The sequence below is a fragment of the Rhinopithecus roxellana genome, chromosome 16, assembly GCF_007565055.1.
Source record: "Rhinopithecus roxellana isolate Shanxi Qingling chromosome 16, ASM756505v1, whole genome shotgun sequence".
NCBI classification, from domain to species: Eukaryota; Metazoa; Chordata; class Mammalia; order Primates; family Cercopithecidae; genus Rhinopithecus; species Rhinopithecus roxellana.
In genome coordinates this window covers 65883063-65906514 of record NC_044564.1, presented here as the reverse complement: position 1 = coordinate 65906514, position 23452 = coordinate 65883063, and the positions used below count along the sequence as shown (strand labels likewise).

At 34.0% G+C, this 23452-nt stretch overlaps 1 protein-coding gene across 14 annotated transcripts in view; it reads left to right on the top strand.

Moving 5' to 3' along the window:
* The window catches only part of NFIB (nuclear factor I B), a 241872-nt gene that overhangs the window by 215312 nt on the left and 3108 nt on the right, over nt 1–23452 (top strand). For 7 of the 14 annotated variants that reach the window (XM_030919688.1, XM_030919683.1, XM_010354678.2 and 4 more), the window contains one exon: nt 20085–23452. This exon is cut by the window's right edge and continues 3108 nt beyond it. In XM_030919688.1, the coding sequence (XP_030775548.1) occupies nt 20085–20102 (18 nt within the window). In that variant the 3' untranslated portion in view covers nt 20103–23452. Of the gene's footprint in view, nt 1–6228; nt 6318–20084 lie in introns of those variants that run through there. The other 7 variants (XM_030919685.1, XM_030919681.1, XM_010354679.2 and 4 more) reach the window with 3 other exon arrangements.

The window sequence follows — 23452 nt, the reverse complement described above, 5'->3', positions numbered from 1 at the left end:
TCAAATTATAATATCCTGACTATACATATATTACCTATAATAAGAGCTAATGAATCAGTGGCCTGATCAATTCAGGTCTTTGCATTACTTCTCACAATTGCATGGATTTTATTGGTGCTTGGGCTTCAGCATGTTACATCACTTGCATGACTATATAACGCTGTTATTTGAATTTCAATTACTCGTTTAGTTTATATTTAAATTGTTTCAACACTTTTCTTATACACTTTTGTTTTTAAAACTAGAATTTGAAAGTACTTCTCATTGCACTGAAAATTTCTGTTACACAAAATGGCCTTTTTAAGAAATTACCTCTGTAGGATTTTTTGAAAAATAAGATATTAGTTTAAATCTTCTTATAATATTTGTCGTGGCAAATGGCAAAGCCAAAGCTTGGTACTACCACTGGAAAGGTAGTCATTTATTAGCGGTGAGCAATTAAAAGGACACAAGTGGACTATCAACAAACTTTTCAATACAGTCAGGAAGCAGGCTATCAACACTTGGGCTGTTCTTATTGTGTCTGTTATCATAATTGACAGCTTGACGTAAAACGCTATCACATGACTTCTGGGTAGGTATGTAAGTGGATAAGAGGTCACTTTTCACGTATGCTAGCTTGAAAGGAAACACATTTAAAGGAAGTTTCAGTCGGAATAATGGCTATGCAAATGTTTAGCTCTTCGGCTAGTTCTTAAATTCAAAAAATTCTTCTATTGTCTGTCTTTTGTCATTCACTGGTTTGTTCACTTACCTTTACTGGGAATCAAAGACTAATATCCAGATAAGCTGTTCTAATTAATGTAAAAGTAAAATTAAGTTTTATGTAACCTTAAATTTTAATCAACAAAAACACAAGTAAAAAATTATCTTCTTTTCTGAAAATATTAACTTAAAAAAAATCTAAGTTGAATCAGAGAGGTAGAGGGAATTCTGAAGGTTATATTTACAGATACCTTAGCATTAAATATTCTTGAGCTGCACATGAAGGACAGGGTAGGAAAGGAACAGTGAGAGGCAACTGGTATAGTGGATGAGAACCAGGGATTAGGAGTCAGAAGGTTTGAGTTTTAGTGTTGATGTGACAGGGCATTTCTAACCTTGGACAAGTCCTTAAACCTTGAAAAGGAAAATGAAGAGGTTGAACTTCATGAGCTCCAAAGTCCCTTGAAGCCTTAAAATTTACAAGTTATAGTAGCCTCTAATGGAAAAAAAATATTTGATTTTCTAATACTCATCTTACGATTTATGGTTTATAATGTTTATTCTGCTCATGGACTATGCATACTCATTTAAGTTAATTCTACCTCTGCTAATTAAATTAAATATCAAGAAACATGGGTTTCAGAAATTGGCTTTAGAAGTGACTTTTAAGATATGAGGATGATCTTGAGTATCTTTCTTTTTTCTTGTTTTGGTTTTTTCTTTTTTTTTTGGCATGTGTTACATGTGAAACATACAACACAATTTTATTCTGACCATTTTTCTTGTTCATACCATTCCTTCAGAGGTTACATAGTATTCATCCAGAGACCATTTAATTTGCTCCATGTAGGTAATTAACAATAGCAATAAAATAAAATTCTCCTAATCCAAAGTATGAATATTGGAGTGTTAATTCTTTTGAGCATCTGTCTTCTCCCGCAAAAAGAACCTCCACCCCTCAAAAATCTGTTTCCTTGAGGGTCTGGAGAAATGAAGAAACACAAGAAAACATAAAACATACCTTTCAAGGTGTTCTCCTGAGGGTCATTGTAAACTTAAAAAAAAAAAAAGTGAGAAGGTAAATTTGCCTGTGTTGATTGTTCTGTTCACAGTTTAATGGTTTATTGGTTCAATTTAGATTTGTTGTCATCATAGGAACTGTTAGTACATCAGCCTGTTTGCTGAGTCTAGCAAAGTAGAACATTTTGCTTACCTTCTTTCTTTTGTTCCCAAAGCTAATTGCTGTGCATTTAACAAAAGACCCTGTTAATAACAAAGGAGAACCCCCATTTGAATAAACAAACTATTAGTCTGAAGTCACAAGCAATATTAATTCTTTATGGCTATCTGCTACTTACATGATTATTTGAGTATAGTTTAGGAAAGGATAATGATCTAAATCTTAGGTGTTTCCCCTTTATGTAGCCATTTGAGAGGAACCAGATGGCCCCTATCCTTTCACTTTTTTTCTTTGAAGCAATCTGATTTGAGTTGGGCCAGGAACAAGGTTCTCCTTCCAGAGACCATAGAACTCCACCCTAAGACCATGCAGTGAAAACTTCACCTTCACTTCTTCCTTAGTTGTTTAAACTGTTCCAACCTTACCCCTTTACTGATAGCTTTTTTGAAAGATAATCTTACTTTCTTACTTCACCTTTTGTTTGGTTTTGAAATTCTGGGCATTTTCTCAACAATAGAATTTCGTATTGGTACGAGCATATAAATTAAAGGATTAAAATGATTTATATGAGTGCATTTTTGTAAGGATATGCATATGATCAGTTCTTTTTTAGAGTCTATATTGTTACAAAAATAAGTATTGTTCTCCACCTCCACATAAAAACAGATAATTCTAACAGACTAAATTTCTAACCTGAGTGGCACTTGGTATTTTAAATTTGATTACTATTGGGAGAAAAAAGCAATTTCCTATTTCTTAACGAAAAATACTTGGAAAAATTTTTAGAGCGTTCTTAAAGCTTTGAACTTAGGAAAATTCTATATAAATGAAAGGCATGTATTTATGTGCCACTTAAAATTAAAGTTTTAAAATAAAAAAAGAGAATTTACAGCTGAATTATCTAACACTGATTCTGCCATAGGACAGAAACTAAGGAATCACCACCTCAAACTCAAAAGGGATTATCACCTATTATGTTAAACTTATTTAAAGCCTAATGTAAAATTATTTTTTATTAGGAAAACTGAATTATGCTAATGGCAAGAATATGTAACATGACCCCAAAAGAAGCTTAAATACATGTAGTATTAACCTTTTAATATCTAGAGTCTGTTCAAAATTTGCTTGCTCAGGAATATCTTGGTCAAATAAGATTAGAAATTGATTTTCTTAGGAATTACTATCATGGAAATCTTTGGTGAATAAGTGATTTCTATTTTAATGATTTAATTGCTTCCTCCACCCATACCATCACTTTAAAATTTCACTTTATCAGGAAGTTTGTTAGTTCCAAGATGCTTTATGACCAAGGTTTATTAATTGAAAAAAACCAACATGAAGAGAGAGGCTCTTGCTCCAGTAACCTGGCTTAAGTTATAGCGTGTCTCCTCAGAAACGTCAAGAAATGTTGATAATGGTAGTGCACAATCTAAACAGATAAATAAATTTATAATATTTTACATTTTTAGTAACTAAAAGGAAATTCAATACTAATTAATATATTGCCAATTTCTTCGGCATTAAATTATTGCTAAACATATTTATTGTTTATTTTGTATGTACTTAAGCATATTTTTCTGTTTGGGAGAAAAGACTTCTATTGCATGTATCTTAAATAGATGATAATGAATAGCTGTAGTCAGGTTTATCCCCTTTGAGACTACTTTTAGAAAATTCCCAAAATATGTTCATTTTTAAGTGTGCAGCATGTGGTCAAAGATAGCCCACTTAACATTTTTTGGGGTGGTAAAACAGATAGACAAACAAAATATTAGCAACATTAACAACAATAAAACTAATTTACAATACATCCTTCTGAGGAGATGTGGTCCTGCAGTTGTCTGTGGGACAATAAGCCAATCACTGAGTGGTATTTAGATTCCCCTGGCTTTGTGAAAGCATATTATTTTTCTGAAAACTTCTCCAACCTAAGTTGAGAGCCCCATAGATACTAATCTGAAGTTAATAATTAACACAATTAATGTGTTATACCTAAATATACATCTCTCCTCTTCTGAATGTTTGATTCAAAACTAGCATTTTCACTAGCCAGGCAACACAGCAAGATCTTGTCTCTACAATTTTTTTAAAAAAATTAGCCAGGCATGGTGGCCCGAACCTGTAGTCCCAGCTACTCAGGAGGCTGAGGTGGGAGGATCACTTGATCCATGGAGGTTGAGGCTGCAGTGAACCATGATCGTACCAGTGAACTCCAGCCTGGGCAACAGAGGGAAAGCCTGTTTCAAAAAACAAACAAACCAAATAAAAATTAAACAAAACCCTTCCATTTTCATTGACTACAGTAGAATCAGTAAGTGATTAATCAATAATATTATTGTTGTACAAAACCAAGTTTCTTGAACTGTTTTTTGATTGTTTTCATTGTACTTTTAAAACTTGTATTTTTAAATAGACCATTGTTTTACTGTAAAAAAACAAAACAGAAAACAATTTGCCCCATCACACTAAATTTGATTAGACAACCCATTTTGGGGACTTTTAAGAAATCTTGCCATATTGCTTCCCACTAGACTGAACACATTTACTTCTTTGAAATGTTCAAAGTATGTCATTTGATGTAAAACAAAGCAAGTATACTTTTTTTCCTTCATGCGAGTATTTTGGTCCATTTTAAGAATATTTATAACCTGGTACCGTGGCTCGTACCTGTAATCCCAGCACTTTAGGAGGCCGAGGTGGGTGGATCACTCGAGATCAGGAGTTTGAGACCAGCCTGGCCAACATGGCAAAACCTCATCTCTACTAACAAAAATTAACTAGGCATGGTGGCACACTCCTGTAATCCCAGCTACTTGGGAAGCTGAGGCAGGAGAATTGCTTGAACTTGGGAGGCAGAGGTTGCAAGCTGAGATGGCGCCACTGCATCCTAGCCTGGGTAGTGAAATGAGACTGTGTCTCAAAAAATATATATATATTTATTTTTCTTTCTAATTTATTTACTGATTTATGACTTCTTTATGATATATATCCTGAGCAGAATCTACATGTCTATCAATCTGTTGATCTATCTATGTATATGCAGGGAATTTTTTCAGTTCTTTAAATCATAAAATCACTTTTACTTGAAATCCTGAAATATGCAAATAATTAAGACACATGGTTTGGAAATTCTAGCTAGTATTTTTGGAGCCTCATAGATCTATAGAAAAATGAGCAAAAACTATCTTTCTAAAACTCCTGAATCACTATTACTTAGTGTGTGCAGAAGCTCGAGTCTAAAAGGGAAAGTGAAGATTCTTAATAGCCTATTTTTTTTGACCATAACATTATCAGAAATGTTTAAAATAGTTTATTATAAATTTTAGATTTATGATAATTTATGGTACTTTGGTTCCAGTCATCATCTGGAAATTCTCACTGAAAAGCAGCAAACAAGGTTTAGTGGATTACTGTGCAGAAGTCATCTTTTCAGTGTAAGATGCTGTTAATTTACAGTGTGGCCATCTGAAGGTTCAAAACTGTGATTTTCTAGTGTGTTTCCCTCCCCCCTCAAACCAGATAAGTTTACTTTCTTAAGAATAAAAATAAGCAATATATCTTTTCAATAAATCTGCTAGCACTGTAGGGCAGCTGTTAACCAAGCAGAGCTGGATAGGGTTACTTGAACAGTCTCTGAAGGGCAGAGCTGATGATTCGGAGATCTGGGAAGAATTTGTTTCAGCTTGTATTCAGTGCATTCCTCACTTTCTTCAGATGTAGTAAAGTATTTTAAATGCCATTACTCTGAGTTTAAAATAAAACTAGAAATGGTTATCAACTCTTTCTAAACAATGCCAGTTTAAGCAAAACAAAATTAGTAAAAGGTTAAAACTGAAGACCTTGATGCTTCTAAACATAAGTTAGGGTGAATGTTCATAAGGTTGGCCTTTCTCCTCTAAACTGCATGTCTTGTATGTTTTGCAAACTGCATGCTTAAAGTTATTGATTATTTTATTCAGTGCAGATTATTTGGTGTGATGCATAGAAAAAAGCATTTTTATTTTCTTTCTAAAATATATCTCTCTATTGAACATTAACGTTTGCTTTTATTCCAGCTGAATTTGTACTCTAATAATGGCTAATTGTTATGTTCTAAGCACTTGTTTCTCTTGTATGCTTTAATTAATAGAGAAGCATATTGCAATAGCTTTTTCTAAAAAAGAGTCTAGGAATTTTGCTTTTCAAGAATAAGATTTTCTTTTGCTTTTTTTTTTTTATTTAAGTTGCCTCTTGGGAACGTAAGGTTAATGCCATGTACAGTACTAGTTTGCATGTGTTCATTTAAATACTAAAAACTGTAGTACTGCTCGATCCATATCTGACTGCTAGGTTTCAATTGACAGCTGAGGATTTGTGACTGGACCATGAATCAAAACGGCAGGCATTTATACCCCAGTACCAGTGAGGATACATTGGGAATTACTTGGCAAAGGTAACATTTTAATTATTTCCAACCCTACACTTACACCTAAAAATTACATGAGCTATAGTGTTTGTTTTTAACCAGCTTTACAGAAAATATATGTTGAAAATTTAGTTGTTTTGGCTATGCCATTCTTCTTTCCCTGTCCTCCTCCTTTATTTCTTATGTAAATGGAACATCAAATTAAGTTGGGACTATAGTATATGCTTACTGATCATTGGAATTTTTAAATGCTATAAAATGTTTTCTACAATTTATAATATTTTTGGTCGGGGAGGGGGTGGAATGTGACATTTAGATTTTAGGACCTGAAAAGTGAAATCACAGCTTTAGCGAAGATTTTTCAGCTACCTGAGGATAAAGCATTGGTTTTCACGTTGTAGATTTTTCTTATTTTGACTCTTTCCTCTACTGCTAATTCTAAGCTGTTTCACTATTCATTTTTTCCCCTGTTGTAGGGAAAAACTAGTAAAAAAAAATTTGGTTAGTCAATTTAACTGTTATTGACAGCACCCATACATTTTGGAGTAGGAAGATTGTTGGAATCAGTAGCTGAAGAAGGAATTTGTTCAAGTTTTAATTTCTGTTTGTATACTGCTGTGATTCATGGAAGATTGACTTTATTTGGTTGGCTGAGAAAGCTATTCTAAAACTTCATTTTCAAAACCAGTTCTGATACTGTTTCATGCATTGCCTTTAGAAAGTAAGTAGTTCAAAGTCAGCTGCTTCTTATGTATTATTTATTTTATTTCAGAACAAATTGTGTCAAATTGACAAATTAAATAATTAGATTCATGGTATAATCATAAGTAATAAGAAATAAAAATTGGCAGAAGAGAGTGAGGTAATCCCAGAAGGAGTTCACCAAGTAGAGTCGACATAATTTTCCAGCCCTGCTCTGATTGTAATCCTCCATTTATGGAAAGTGTCTATAGAAAGGTACATACTCAGAGTTGTAGATCGTCTACCCATCTCTGTATTGGTTCACAGAAATTGCCGAAGAGTAGATTTTAAAGAATCAAAATAATTAAATGTCTACTTTAATTCAGATAAAAATTAAGGAAATAATTCAGATTATGTTTTTAAAAACAATGACTTTTTATTAATTCACTACTGAATTGAATACCATGTGACTTTTCTTCTTGAAGATTGATATAACATCCACTTTTAAAAGGGATACAGTTTTACATATTGTGATTTTTTCAACAAGATTGTATTCATCATCCCTTTTGAAAATAATACAATATATGCTTATAAAAAGAAGATAAACTCAACGTAGGCATCTTATCCAAATAGCCTTAATGATTAATAGTCAATTAAATGAAAGTATCTCATTAAAATATTCCAAATTAATATACATTTTAAAGTTAATTGAATTGAGTTTAATAACCTAATATTTCCATATTTTATTTAATAAAAGTTAATTGAATTTAATAACCTAATATTTCCATATTTTATTTAATAACTCTCTTATATTTCGTGCTCTATCAGTTAACAAAATGGCTCATGTCTGCATACAAACTTACCATATTTACAAGAATTGCAAACCAGATGACATGCACTCATGTTTGTAAATGCCCCTATAGCTATGTGAACTTCCAAATCTGTGGAATATTGATTGGCTTACTAAATCTAAAAATAGGATAGCACCTCTAAAGCATATTTGTAAATTGTTAGAGATTTAAAATATAACTTTACCTAGTTACTAGTAATTTTTTGAATAAAAAATTGATAGCCCATGGAAAGAGAAGGTGAGTGGGCAATAAATCTCAGAACACATGTATTGGAGGAAATGAATCTGATGATTAAACTCAGTTCTTAGGACAGTATTGTTGCTGTTACAAATCCCCTTCCTGGCGAAAAATTGATATGGTAATCAGCTTCAGGCCACAGTAAGTCAGAAAAAAATTCAGAATTTATTTAGGTAAAATTTTTCTTCCCTCTCAAAAATAGTAACTTTTCTTTTGATTAGTAGGTAATGACATGTAGAATGGTCTTAATGATTCCAAAAGCTCTTTAAAAGGTATCTTGGGTTTTTTTGTTTTTTTGTTTTTTATTTTTTAGACAGTCTCACTTCCTCACCCAGGCTGGAGTGCAGTGGCACGATCTTGGCTCACTGCAACCTGTTCTTCCCAGGTTCAAGTGATACTTATGCCTCAGCTATCAGAGTAGCTGGGATTACAGGCGTGCACTACCATGCCTGGCTAACTTTTGTATTTTTAGTACACATCGGAATTCACCATGTTGGCCAGGCTGGTCTGAAACTCCTGACTTCAAGTGATCTGCTCGCCTCGGCCTCCCAAAGTACTGAGATTACAGGCGTGAGCCACCACACCCAGCCAGTATCTTGATTTGTTTCTTCTCTTTCTATCCTGATTCAGAAAGCACATAATTGATAATGGCAGCCATCACAGTTCTACATTCAACAGGTATTATTGAATCTATGGGCTGTGATAAATGCTGTGGTGATTGAAATGCTCACAGTTCTTAAAATCTAGGTGTGATGTAGTTCAGAATAAATAAATTCAAATGACACAGTTTGCTTTGCTTTGTTACAGTTTTCAAAAATGGACACAACAGAATTCATATTTGATAATACAAATAGCGCTTGTCTGTGGCATGACAGCTTTATTCATCATTTAGAGTTTATGACCTGTGTTTATTTTTAAAACTTTTTTTGAAAGAATTTGAAAACGGAAGTCATAAATGTCCGTAACACTAGCATTTTTAAGGGAGATAATAGATATCTAAAATCTTCAGGGCATAGCTATAGCTTTAGAATCATCTGAATAAGTTGAAAATATTTAAGAAATATAGGTCTATTCATCCAAAGAATTAAATAATTTGCCTTTGTCACGATGGAATAAATAAAATATCACAGGTTATTTTTGTTGTGGTAGTTGCCTTTTAACAAAAGGCAATCCGTGGAGACTGTAGTAGAACAGGACAGAGCAAAACGGGTGTTTTGGTTTTGCTTTATTTTGATTGATTGTTGTTTGCTGTCATTAATTTCTTTGTACAATCACTTTTCCATGGTCACCCTCTTTTCTGCTTTATACTAATTGCCCTATTGAGGTGTTGCCATGTCAAACACAGCTCTTGTCGGAACTGAAAATGGCAGTGCCAAGGGAGCTATGCGAGTATAATCAAAGCTGGAAGATTTCCTCCACCCACCCCCAACCCCAAGGCCTAAGCATTCCCTTAGGAACCAAAGCTGACTCTTTGGGAAAGTTTTCACAGCCTTATTAGGTTACAACCCTGAAGGTGTTTTGTTGTTTTGACCTTAAAATTTTGTGAACTGTTTTGTGAACTGTGTGTGTGTGTGTGTGTGTGTGTGAGTGTGTGTGTACGCACACGCGTAGGAGTTGCTTGCACCTTGAGAGAGTCAATTTTTCTGCCTAAGTGAAGGGTCAGGAACTGCAGTTAACCCAGAGTAAAATACTGGTTTCGTGAAGGGCTCCCTCTAGTATAGTCAGAATGGGCTCAAGATCTTAGGAGGATGATAGGTAATGAATTGTTTAAGGTAGGTACTGTTGTGTTTGTGCTTTGTCTCATGTGGACAAATTACCTTGTTGCATATATGAGTTATGTGGACATAAACATATACAGCAGTTACTCCCTGACTGGCTGTCTTTCTTAAAGTGATAGTCAGAATACAGCCTGTACTATGAAATATGAAAGATCAATATAATTGAATGAAAAAGAAAGCCGAAGGACAGTCCAAGAATAATATAAACATAAGCTATTTTAAAACATTAGAGGGAGTGCTTTATGCAAAAGAGAAACTGAATTTATTGTTTCATTCTCTCTTCTCCCCCTTTACCCCTTTCAAGAAAACGCAAAGCCACAAGTGAGTGGTTGTATGTGTCTGATGGCTTATATAAACATAGAAGAAGTCTTCAGATGGCTAAAATAAACATGCGCGTGTTACCGAAGGATATGTTTACACAAACCATTTGCTCAGCCTCTGAAATAATGAATAAATGAAGATTTTACTAAAATAATTGGAAGGATTTTTGTGTTTCTGTGGATGCCATAATTGAATGGCACCAAAGAGACTTTTATCAGCTATTTTCCATGTTACATGTGTTAGCAGTTCCTTTCTATGGGTTGAATACTTCATTCTGTAGTTACTTTGCACATGTTTTTCTAAGAAATTGTCGTTTATTACTGCAATTCTAGAGAGTTGCTTGATTTCTCAAGAGAAATTTAGCAGCCAGTAAAGGTTATTTGGATCTGGTTGGTCAGGAGAGGGAAGGAAAAAAAAAAAAAGAAAGAAAAAGTTGGGGGGGTAATAGCTCTCATTTTATCCATGTAACTTAATTTGCATAACACTCGCCTCAACCGTTTTCCTTGCTTTGCTCATAACATTTTCTTTGTAAAATGTATGCTCTCAAAAGAATGAATATTTAAACAAAAATAATTTTCAATAATGGATTGCAAACCATGTTTGTATTACATATATGTGTTTGTGTGTATGCATATATATGTGTGTGTATGTAGTGTGTGTGTATATCTCCACATATATGTGGCCTATGTATGATAAGGGAAGTATGTCCTTAGGTAATATTAAGAGTTAACTTGTATTTCAACATTACACTTAGACCATCCCTGCGAATTCACTAGGTTAGCATTTCCTGCTCTCAGTTTGTTATCTTGACATATAACTACAGTACAACAGCTGGGTTGTTCCTGAAGTTCCTGGGGGGGAGCTTTATTCTCCGAGTGCTGAATTTCCTTTTCCGCTGTCAGCTCTAAAGTGTTTTCAAATCCTCAACTTTTTATACACCGTTCTGGGCCCCTAGCACCAGTCTGGGACTATGATAGAAATGCTGATACAGTAGATGAATGGAAGGATCTTTGGTTCAAGGTGGAGAATTGCAAAAACCAACATTTCACATGACCATTGTTTGGTAAAGGGGCTGTTAACTAGTTTTGTCTTTGTATTTGAATATTCTTTTTAAAGGAATTACTCTATTCTTATCAAAATTATTTGCACCTGTTATGAAATCAAAAATAAAAACATTGCCATTCTTAAAAATGATCTTGATATGGTTTTCACAGACGCACAACATCTGTGGTCTGGCTGTTGAATAATATGTTGGGATTTGGCGTAGTTTTGCCTAACTTTCTCCATTTATAAAGAAAGATTTGTACAACACGACGTTTCCTTTTTATCTAGGCAAACTCTTCAGAACACTTCCTAAGAAATTAATTGTATTCCAGCCAGACTTGCATGCTGCCATCCCACAGGAAATGGGTCAGCAATCCATTAAGATGCCATTAGATAATCTAATTTGGAACTTAATCTCTAAATTAACCATGCTCCATACTTGAAGCATACTTGAGAGAAAGAAAAAAAGTTTACGTTTGAATCGATAGGGGAGCCGAAGCGTGAAGAAGGCTGTTTGTTTTTTCTGTAGCTGTGGTCACGTCTCAAGCCGTCTGGTAACCAGGAGAAACCAGACATGATGTAATTCCAGATTGAACTTGAACTTCAGGGACTTAGGATGGGGGAACAATGGACCATAGGAATCAATAATGTCCATTTTCCACACGATTATGTTTGGAGCTTTAAGTTAACCTTTATGGGAGAAGCAGCAGGATCTGCAGTGTGACCAAAATGAGATGATCCTGAGACAAGATGTTAGAGGAAAGAAAACAACTTTTTTCCGTGATATTTTCTGAGCAGGACTGCAGATTCCAGCAGGATTAGAAAAGTTCCCGCTCTGCAGTAAACCAGTGGCCTGTTCAGAGCACTCTTTGTTCGCTTAGGTAGGACAAACTTAATCTTACGTTTCCTGTCAGATGATTTTTGGCAGCGCTACTGGAGAGGGAGGAGCATGACTCTGAAAATTCCCAAATGTAAACCTTGCTGATTAACCCTTTACAGTGAAAGGAAGTATATTAAACACCTACTTTATTTGAATATATTTTATGTAAAGTGCCGTATTTACATATGTATTTTGTCCATAAGAAATCAGTTCCCTCAACAGCCAGTGCACCATTTATTAGCTTACCTTTTTGGTTCTCATTTTTGCTAGTGCTGTTAGTAGGGATATGATGATTTTTTTAGTTAAATAACAAAGCCTATGAATTAATAAATATAATAATAAATATATATGATAAAAGAAAAGGCAAAATCTTAAGGTCAAGTCATTGAAGAATGCGAATTTTAAATATTGAGAAATTGCAGAAAGTTACAGTTATTCTCTCTTGTTCACTTTGTTTCACACACAGGAAGATCCTTTTGCCCATGTGAACAGAATAGCAAGCATAATATTAAAATGTTTTCAGTTATTTAATCATTTGTAATTTTATGCTTCAGCATTCTGATACTAATGTTTCATCTTTTAGAGGTAAAATTGTGCAAATAATGCTGATTTTTCCTTTTAAATGAAAATCATTTATAAAAGAGTCTCTTTTTGCTTTGTAGAAAACTTACATTTCTATTTGATTTAGTATTCCTTGGGTGATTTTCTCCAGTGAACGGCACTATTTTGAAGCACCATTTTTTGTAGAGAATTTTGTCTGCTGTTAAATCTTCACGTATGCAAATAAGAGGAGCAGTACCACTTTTAACAATAGCATTGAAAAGGAGCCCAGGGTAGAGAGGAATACAGACAGAAAGAGGCTGGAAATCAACATGTGGGCTTCTCCACTGTGCTGTGGTCTGTGGGAGGAGATAAAATAATTACTCTGAGCCTGATAATTCTATATTTTTTAATTGACTAAAACCTCCCACAGCTACATAAGTTCTTATATATGTATGCATGTGTGTACTGTAATTTATTTATAATTAGTCATCATAATAATTTTTCATCTTTCATTTTCAGTTGTAAAATTTGAAAAAGATCAAACACAATTTTTTTAAAAGTCCTTAATTTGGCCTATTGAGGAAGAGCTTTTTTCTTATTTATGTTTAAACCGAACATTTTAAGGAGGTTTTTATTTAAGTGTAGGTTGCCATATTCAAGTCTTCAAGGATTATGTAAGAATTTTTTACTAAAAGAGTGCAGTAATTATAAGAAACACATTTAATATTTAGTGGCAGTGCTCCCATATGGAGTGGCTTTTCTTGCCCTATGCTCTTTATTAGATAAAATATTTCAATGGTAGATGCTATTATTTTACTTAGAGAATGCTAGCACTCATGCATGGTTAAGTTAACATTCAATCCACTATGCCCTAAGAACAAAACACTTCTGAAACAATTGAATATAAATTAATGAGATTTGATGGTCTACCATTTTGATATGCTATTTTCAAAACCGTTGGTCCCCAAGGAGTAGCAATAAAGAAAGCTATTTACCTACTTAGTTAAGAAACAAATACGTTTCTCTTTCATTACTGTGAAGTCCTATTGCTTGCAGTTAGAATAATTCCATGAGCCACCTGCAGTTTATGATATTTGGTATTTCCCAGAGAGCCCACAAGAGTACTTTGCAGTTCAGGTAAGAGCTAGCCAGGGAGCTTTCTGATACAGATTATTACAAATAGTAATAATCATTAGGAATCATCTTGCATGCAAATAGGGTCATTCAGATGGCAATAATGATCCCTAAAAATGGGGAAAATAAATCGAAGAAACCCAAGACCGGTGTAAAGTACTTTGTGTATTTCACTTCCAGTCTAGCCTCATCTGAAGTGGAACTCAACAAGCAAATTATAGACATACAGCCACATCTGCACATATGTAAAACAAAAGCAAATACTGCGTTCAGCTGAAAAGGAACTGGAATTGGAGAAATAAAGCACAGTTATTTGCGCTGAATTTTGAGCTCAAGAGTTATACTTCCACAGGAATTTCATTGTGATATGAACCTTAATTCACAGAGTCTTATATAATTCAGTGGTAATATAACTTCTAGTCCAGTGAAAAAAGTGAACTATGCTTCACAAGAAGGGGAGATGAGAGAAGTTTAGTGGGTAGAAATACAGATCCTAGAATGACATTGCTCGAATTAAAGTCCTGCCTTCTACATTTTAGTAGCAATATGAGTTGGGCACAACACTTAACTTCCTAACTTCAGTTTCATCAACTGTAAAATCAGGATAATAATGGTCCTTTCTCATAGATTTGTTATGAGGATTAAAAGTTTCAAGGTAGGTCAAGCCTGTAGAACAGTACCTGGCAAATGATACACATTACATAAGTGCTAGCAACCAGTATATTTATCAAGTACTATTTTCTTTCTTCTGATACATAAATAGATTCAATTTAAGTATTTATTCCTTCTACTGGTCTGAGTGAGCATTTTTTTCACAAGACGTAATCTGCAGCCTTTGTGTTATATTGAAGTAAGCAACCAGTCCAAATGCACCCATGTACAACCCAGGACAGCATAGTTTTCTTGACAGGTTTTTAGCTATTAATAAGGAAAATTGTTTATTGTGCATTTTACAAAAAATACTAATACTTGTGTGTTAATATTTTGCCAATACAATTAGAATGTTTAGCTGAGGAAGTAAAAAACTTTTCATCTTGGGGAGATCAGAAACTGTTGCAAAGGAACTAAAGGCAAATCCTTCTTTTAAATTAAAATACTTATTTTATTTATTCCCCATGCTTTCTGGGCCATTGCTCATTTTTATTGCCATCTATAAATAATGTGGCTACTGGTACAGTTGAGGTATGTATTAATATGTACAATTCTTTGTGCTTTATTCCTGTAATATTTTTTAAACTTCTTGAAAGAGTACTTATATCTTTGAAGTAAATATAGTATTTTCTCATGATTAAACCAGTATATAAATTCTAAATGGACAATATTATTATTGCCCTGAAAAATATTTGCATACTGGATACTTAGACATTTTATAAACTGTTTAACAAGTATGTTATCTCATCCATTATCAAATACACACAGACTAGTAATAAATGATTTTTGCCATTCTGAAAATAGCTCTTATTGTTTTAATCACCTCCAACTAATAGGTGATGTAAAGTCTTTGACTTTGTTTAGTTTTTGGCTCAATATAAGGGCTTCATACATGTTTATGTGGCACCCTGGGGTTCATAGGTGTTAGTGAGCTAAAAGGTAAGGGCCCAAATCTTTTGGCCTAGAAGACACACTCACAAAATGCACAATTTAAGAAAACATAACCATAAAATGTTGGTATGGCTGCCCAGAGCTATTTCTGCCTTTCTTTCACTGAAAGGTATAGTGTCTCTTTATTCTTTGTAGGTAGATGCAAAGATGAACTATTTTACCCAGTTTATCCAGGATAAGACATATAGAAATAGTGCATCTTTTTAAAAGGAAGAAGTGAGTATCTTCTTCCCCCTTAATCCTCATGCTGTAGAACTCACCCTAGTAGAACTTCAACTAGATTTGTTTCAGAGGAGATGAATACATAGAATTTCAGATCAGTTGGCCACTTACACCAGCTACATATTCTGTGCACTAGTCTCTTCTGCAACATTAGCTAGGTTATAATCCAGCTTGTGTGGGGCATGAAAAGTTCACTGTCTCCTGAAGCCAATTAATTTTGCCTTCAGACCACTCTGTTCGAAAGTTCTTTCTTATGTTAAGTCATCTGACTTCCTGTGGAGGCAATATAATATAGTGAAATGGCCAGGGAAATCAGACAGATCTGAGTCATAACTGAGAGCAAAGTGGGAGACTTTGGGCAAACTTGCCTCAGTTTCCTTATATGTGAAACAGAGATAATGATGGCCATCTCATGAACTCATTGAGAAAATCAAGTGGCGTAGCATATGTAAAACACCAAAGATGGTACCGTGATTATAGTAAGTCCTCAGCATGGTTATCGTCTGGAAGTTTTGCCTTTGTACTATTCCTTCAACCTGAATCATGCTTAAGAAGTCTATATTCCTTTGCACCTCAAATGCTGTATCTTCCCTGACTACCTTTAGCTGTTCTTCAATGACAAAATTTGGTGAGTTGCTTCAACAAATAAATGCCATAAAGTTAGGTTTTCTTGCAGAGGGCTACCTAGAAGGAATACAATACTTCAGAGGTAGTCTTACCAATACAAAAATGAACTTGGACCATCACCAGTAATGCATCTTAAGATCAAAATAATTCATTTGCTTCTTCCCTTTTAGGGGGAGCCATGTCATACATTTGGTCAAAATAGCAAGAAAATAGTATCCATGATATCAAACATTTTATTTTTGGAATTTTGATTTAGCTCTTGTGTATTTATTTTACAATGAACTATCTCATTATATACATAGTAATAGTCATTAGGATGAGTTGTACTTTGTGTTAAGGTACTATCAAATTCTTTTGTGTTTTTTTCTGCTTGATTTTTTTGCAAAGTAATTATATCTTTTTTAAATGGTTATATCTAGTTTATATTTTCTAAAGATGTGCTTGCAGCTTTCAGCTATGCTCATCTTCTGTTTACCCAAACAAATGTGATTCGGCAATGAGAAATTTGATAAAAACAAAGCAAATGCACACTTACAAAGATACATTGCTGAAGTAGCTGAATTTGAGCTTGAATATTTTGAAATCCTTTCAGTTATATTCTCATGTCTCTTATTGGAATGCAGATGGTTGGAATGAACATAAGATTATCCATATAGTAATTCTCAGTGTGAATTAAAACTATTAAGCATTTTACATGTGACTAATTTGTTTTTTGTGTGTATTTTATCTATACATGTGATTATTGATTTTTATATAGAGAGTTAGATGTATAAAAAGCACTATTACATTTTTACCTGAATAAGTATGCAATTTTAGACATTGTACTTTTGAAAGTAAATAATCTATATTACTTTGATTAAATATATTTATTTACATTGTTATCTCAGTCATTGAATTAGTTTTATCAAGTTTTTTTTTTCAACAGGACTACCAAAAATAGCTCTAAAAAATGTCTGTGCCTTATAGTTCTGAACTTAACCTACAAATTGGCAATAAGAGACTTGTAAAACTCATATATGGGGTCTGCATAGTGTTAATGTTTGAGATTTATTTCCCCCCAAAGGTTCATAAACAGTATTGACAAATATATTGCACTCTGCAATTTTGATATGGTCATAATGTAGGATGGGCTGTTTGAAAGATTTAAATAAACATTTAAATTAAATTTGGTAGGCATTCTGCAGCAAGAGTCCTGTTAGTGACTAGCATCAATTTATTTTTATTGAACATTTTCCAAAGAATGACATATGTCTCTTCTAAAGAACTGAGTAAGAGAGTTATTACAAAATAAACCCTGAATTTTCTGCCATTAGTTGGTAGACTTGTCCATGTAAGGAGCAACATCTATTTTCAATCATTAAAATATACTTTATATCCCTAAAGCATGCAGTCTCCAAATGACTTTCTTGAGCTCACTTAATTTGGCACTCTTGTTAATTTTGCAAAGCAATTTGCTGCTTGTTGACATTGTATTTTACCGTCAAGGATTATCTGTTTTGCCTAGTCCTTTTGCTTTTGGTACATGCTTTTTACTTCAGGTTAAAAATAATGTATACCCGTTTTTGTAATTTATTTTATTTGTTAAGAAATAGCACCAGCTATGCTCAGACTCTATAAAGATAGATGTGACTAGGTCATTTTCTCTGTGAAGTTCACCTTTCAGTTAGTAAGATAATCCCAGATAGAGATATTTATGAAGTAATAAATGCTGTAACAGGACCATGTACAAAGTGCAGTGGAAACACAGTTGAGGGTAAAATAAGTTTCATGATTCATTATGTAACATTGTTCCCAATCAGTGGTGCAAAGCACAAAAATAATTGTTGACGATGTGTATGGGAAGAGAAATACGTGAAAACAGTTAAGCTGCTTAGTAAAAGTTTCAATAACCAGTATTCTTAAGAGTTATGATTTTTCATCAGATTATGAGGGCATATCTTTTTAGTTTGAATGTGATTATTCCTGCTTAATCAATTTTTGTTAATGCTAAGTAGATCTAATTTTAAATTCAGAGATACCTATTTTCTTTTTATTGGGGACCAAATCACAACATATTCATGACTATATGTAATCTTGGGTGACACCTGTTAAAAATATATAGCTGGGTGTGATTTGAAACAATTAATTGATTTGTTTGTCTAAAAAATGTATTGAGCATCTTCCATGTGCTAGATACTTTACTAGAGATGGACTTTGCTTTCTTGGAGTTTGTAGTCTAATTATAAAATCCCTTGAGCACAAATGGTCATTGTGATGTTTTTTTGAAATGTTAACTCAGAAATACATACATATGTGTAGCAACAAGCAACATTTTGTATAGAGGTTATCACCAGAGTAAAAACAGTATGTATCAAGTTTTTTAAAAAATTCAGAATTGTTCCGTTAGGTTGATATTCTGTAAAGGTTTTTGTACTTTTGGAATTAAAGTATGAACAAATGAGCATATCTAGATTGATAGCTACAACAATAGTGCCCATCTCACTTCATGGTTTCAAAAGTAAAGCAAGGGATACTCAATGAAATGTAAAACATTGAAAGTATGTTTCCATGCTAGGCCATGACTAATATGAGTACGGAATTGTCAGTTTGATGCTTTCTTGGTTGATGATTATTTATGCAGCTGTTACTTAACTGACATTCATTTGGAGTTGAGTGTTGGAACAAGCAATACATTAGATTAAGTGTACCCAAAATGTGTGCTGTAGAGTTGTTTCATGATATGTTGATCTGATGTTTTTTTTAATCCTCCATATGATACTTCTTAAAGGGAGATTATGCCAGTAGCAATTAGAGAATTGTTTTCCAGCCTTTTTTTTTTTTTTTTTTTTTTTTTAACAGCCCGTAATTCAGCATAGGCGAAAGTTGAACTGATGAGAGGAAGGCAGGAATGTTATCATTTACTGCCTCCAGCACCCCCACCCCTCAACCCGCCACCTATCCCTCCAAACTCCCCATGTGCAGAGCAGCTCAAATGTGGTATCATTAATGATGGGGAGGAGCAGGGAGTGCTCAGGCTTCTGCTGCAAGCCAATGTAGGGAAACATGAATTGGAAGGAAAAACTCTGGTTCTCTCTAAAAGTAAGTTAAAGAGGGTTAGGATAAGAAAACCGCTGGAGAGCTATAGAACTAATCAGCACAAGCAGAGACCCTTGTGGCCTCCTGTAAATGTTTTTCCTCACAATGGGTATTCTGTAGAGAACAAAAAAAAGCTGTGTTCCATTTTGGTTCTAGGATTCTTATTTGTTCGGTCTTTACTAAAAAACTCTGATTAAAATATGTTTGATAATTGGGCATTTCAAATTGCATATTATGCATGGGCCTACCTTAAACATGTAGTATTTTTTCCTGTTGTAAGGAGAGAAGAAATATCTTTCACTGTACGTTTCAATTTTATTCAACCCAATAGGCAGGTAAGAAATTGAAACCCATCTGACCACTGAATTGCTTGTGAATTAAAGGTAAAACAAGATCAGAATATAACTGGCAACATGTATTGGTATCAACAGATTGCTGCTTTTCTTTTTCTTCTTTTTCCTGTACAAAAATGAATCATATTGCATTTATATTGATGAATATATAATATTTTAGAATATCCTCAATCAATTAGAATTAAATAATTGTTTATATATCTTACTCTGGATTTTTCTGCCTCACTTTAGTCTTAATTTTCATTTAAAAAATAGACTATGGAGTATAGATAGGTATAACATGTATAATTTGGCATATTTATTTCATATTAGACTGTAATTTTGAAAATAGCGATAGTAATAATTTGATGCATCTGGAACTTATATTTCTCATATTGTTGTAGTTTTTAACGTTGTGTTTTTTTTCTTTTTTTCTTCCCTCCCTGCTGCCCCTCTCCTCTCAACAGTCCTGGTACCTGGGCTAGCTTGGTTCCTTTCCAAGTGTCAAATAGGACACCCATCTTACCGGCAAATGTCCAAAATTACGGTTTGAACATAATTGGAGAACCTTTCCTTCAAGCAGAAACAAGCAACTGAGGGAAAAAGAAACACAACAATAGTTTAAGAAATTTTTTTTTTTTTTTTTAAAAAAAGGAAAAGAGGAAGACTGGACAAAACAAAGGGTGAAAGGAAAGAAACTGAAGAAAGAAGATAATAGACCAGCAATTGCAGCACTTACAATCACTAATTCCCTTAAGGTTGAAACTGTAATGACATAAAAAGGGTCGATGATATTTCACTGATGGTAGATCGCAGCCCCTGCAACGTAGCCTTTGTTACATGAAGTCCGCTGGGAAATAGATGTTCTGTCTCTATGACAATATATTTTAACTGACTTTCTAGATGCCTTAATATTTGCATGATAAGCTAGTTTTATTGGTTTAGTATTCTTGTTGTTTACGCATGGAATCACTATTCCTGGTTATCTCACCAACGAAGGCTAGGAGGCGGCGTCAGAGGTGCTGGGTGACAGAGCCATGAGCCAGCCATTTTATAAGCACTCTGATTTCTAAAAGTTAAAAAAAAATATATAAAATCTCTGTAGCCTTTAGTTATCAGTACAGATTTATTAAATTTTGGCCCTTAACCCAGCCTTTTCCAGTGTGTAACCCAGTTTGAAATCTTAAAAAAACAAAAAATGAAAAAAAAAAAGGAAAAAAAGAAAAAAGGAAAAAAACAGTTTGAACACAAAGGCTCTATGGAAGAAATGCCTCTATGTAGGTGAAGTGTTATCTCTGCATGCAACAGTAAAAATTAATATAATATTTTCCCCACAAAAGAAACACTTAACAGAGGCAAGTGCAATTTATAAATTTATATCTAAAGGGGAATCATGATTATAAGTCCTTCAGCCCTTGGACTCTAAATTGAGGGGATTAAAAAGAATTTAAAATAATTTTGAACGAATTTATTTTCCCCTCAGTTTTTGAGGGCATTAAAAAGGCATTAAATCAAGACAAATCATGTGCTTGAGAAAAATAAAATTAATGAAAACACAGCACTTATGTTGGTTTAGCTGCAGCCTCCTTGGAGGTAGAATTTATTTATTTAAAATTACTGGTTGCATCAAGAACCCATAGGGTGTACAAAAGGTTCTATAAAATCTGCATTATAGAGACAAAGAGGCAGGCAAATCCATGTCACGAGGGTAAAGCTTACAGTTTACAAACTGGGAACGCCAGGGTGTAGGATATAAAAACGCACTCTTGAGAAAACAAATGTAATCAGGGTGCTGAAAACTTGCATGGTGCTTTCAGACATTAGCCTTGTTCAACAAATTTCTTGTATTGACAGATCCATAGTGTGCATGGGCAGACACATTTTGCCTCTATGTCTCTTAAAATTTTAATTAAAAATACTCTTTCCAGTAATCCTAATTTGCACGAAGATATAATGTCCACATTACGTGCCTTGCCTTGAAATCTAAAAAACAAAAAACAAAAAAAAAAAAACAAAAAAAAAACAACAAAGTGACATCACTACACTTGTTTTGCTGCATTTATTATCATTTTAAATCTTTACCATTTTTATGACAAAATATTTTGTACTCCAGACGAAGAAAAATGTGTGACATCATGGATTTTTTAGACAGTTATACCTTTATCTCACATTTATAAAGCATATCATGGCTGTGTATAGTTGCCGCTTAAAAATTGTAATCGACCAGCAATATTTTCAGTATTTTGGTGTTTTTTTCTATTAACCTTTCATGTTTTTCATCTTCCAATTAATATTTGGGGGGGAGGGGTTTCAAATTTATATGAATTATGCAATACCAAGTTTTGCCTATGTAGGTAGTGCTTTTAGCTGTATTGGTTATTATAGGTAAGTACACAGATTTAAAAAAAAAAATAATGTATGCTTTTTTGTTTGTTTGTTTGTTTTAATTGACCAAAGTGGGTACTGCTATTTTTGCAGTGTGATGAGGTCCTTTTGTGTACTGAGAGATGGACAGGGGATTTTTTTTAATATACATATATATATATTCTGGGGTGGGTGGGAGGATTTTTAACACTTTACAGTGTAGCTGTGAAGCAGTGCACCCTGAGATGGGCCTGGGCTGCAAAGCGACTGTTCTGCCTACTGTGACAAACTTCAACTTACACAGGTTCCCCTCTCTAACTTCCCACCTGGGGTGCAAGCTGAACTCATTACTGGTTTTCATAACAACACTATAGTAAGAACAAGCAAACACAACAAATTCTCCTGGAGGCAGACTTGGCTTAAAAAGGCAGACTTGGCTTGGTGATAGTTTTTTTTGAAAGTTCCAGATCCACAGTGGAGAGTGAGCCTGTCTCATATTTGGCAAAAATATTTGTTGAAATGTCCACATAGGGTATGTTGGATGTTTAACACTTTTGAGGGTTTAACACACGAATATTCTTTCTCCTAGAAAACACATTAGACCTGTTGGAGGGAGTTTCCTGTATTCCTTCTCCACCACTTTTCGTCCCCATTTCATTTCATTAATGATAGGATATGATTTACCTGTGACTTACTACTTCAAATGGATGGCAGTGCACTTGGATTTTTTTTAATATCCAGAAGATTGAACAGAGGGTTGCTATTGTTGAATGTATTTGGACTGATAGATTAAAATCAAGGTTCAATTTTTAAGGAAAAAAAAAGTAAATCCTGTTTTCATTTTACCTGCCCTTTTAAAACAGAACCAGAGCAGAAGGGAAATATAGAATTTTAAGCAATTAATCTTCCTGTGGATGAACTAAACCCATTAGATGCTGATGGGATTTTTTTAAGGAATGGTACCTTAACTATATATTTGATTTCGTTTCCCCTGAGGGCTAGAGGCTGAATGGAGGCTGGTTTTATTTTGCCCTTCCCTCACCCCCCAGTCCCATTGAGTGTATTCATTACTAGAAGGAAAATCTTTCAGAATTAGCAACACATGGTAGGCTGTCTTAAGGAGTCCCCTGGCCCCCTTCCCCTAAGCCATGGCCTAATAAAATAAACTGTCAATTGTTCTCACAGCATATCATTTAATAATGAATTCTTTAGAACAATGCTTATGGGCTGGAGAATTGTATTTGATTAGCCCATTCAGTTTGATAGCCCAAATGCTGAACAGCACAGCGGGATCCTAGCAGTGCAAGTTCAAAAGTAAGTCCAATCATTTCCGTGATACTTGCCCTGGTAGCAAACAGATCATCTCAGCCAAGCTCTTCATGTATCTTTGGCCTATTAGGTGAACAAATGAACCTCACAGGACACACAGTATTTTTTAAAGGCAGACTCGCTCTCTTTTTTGCCAGTGAAT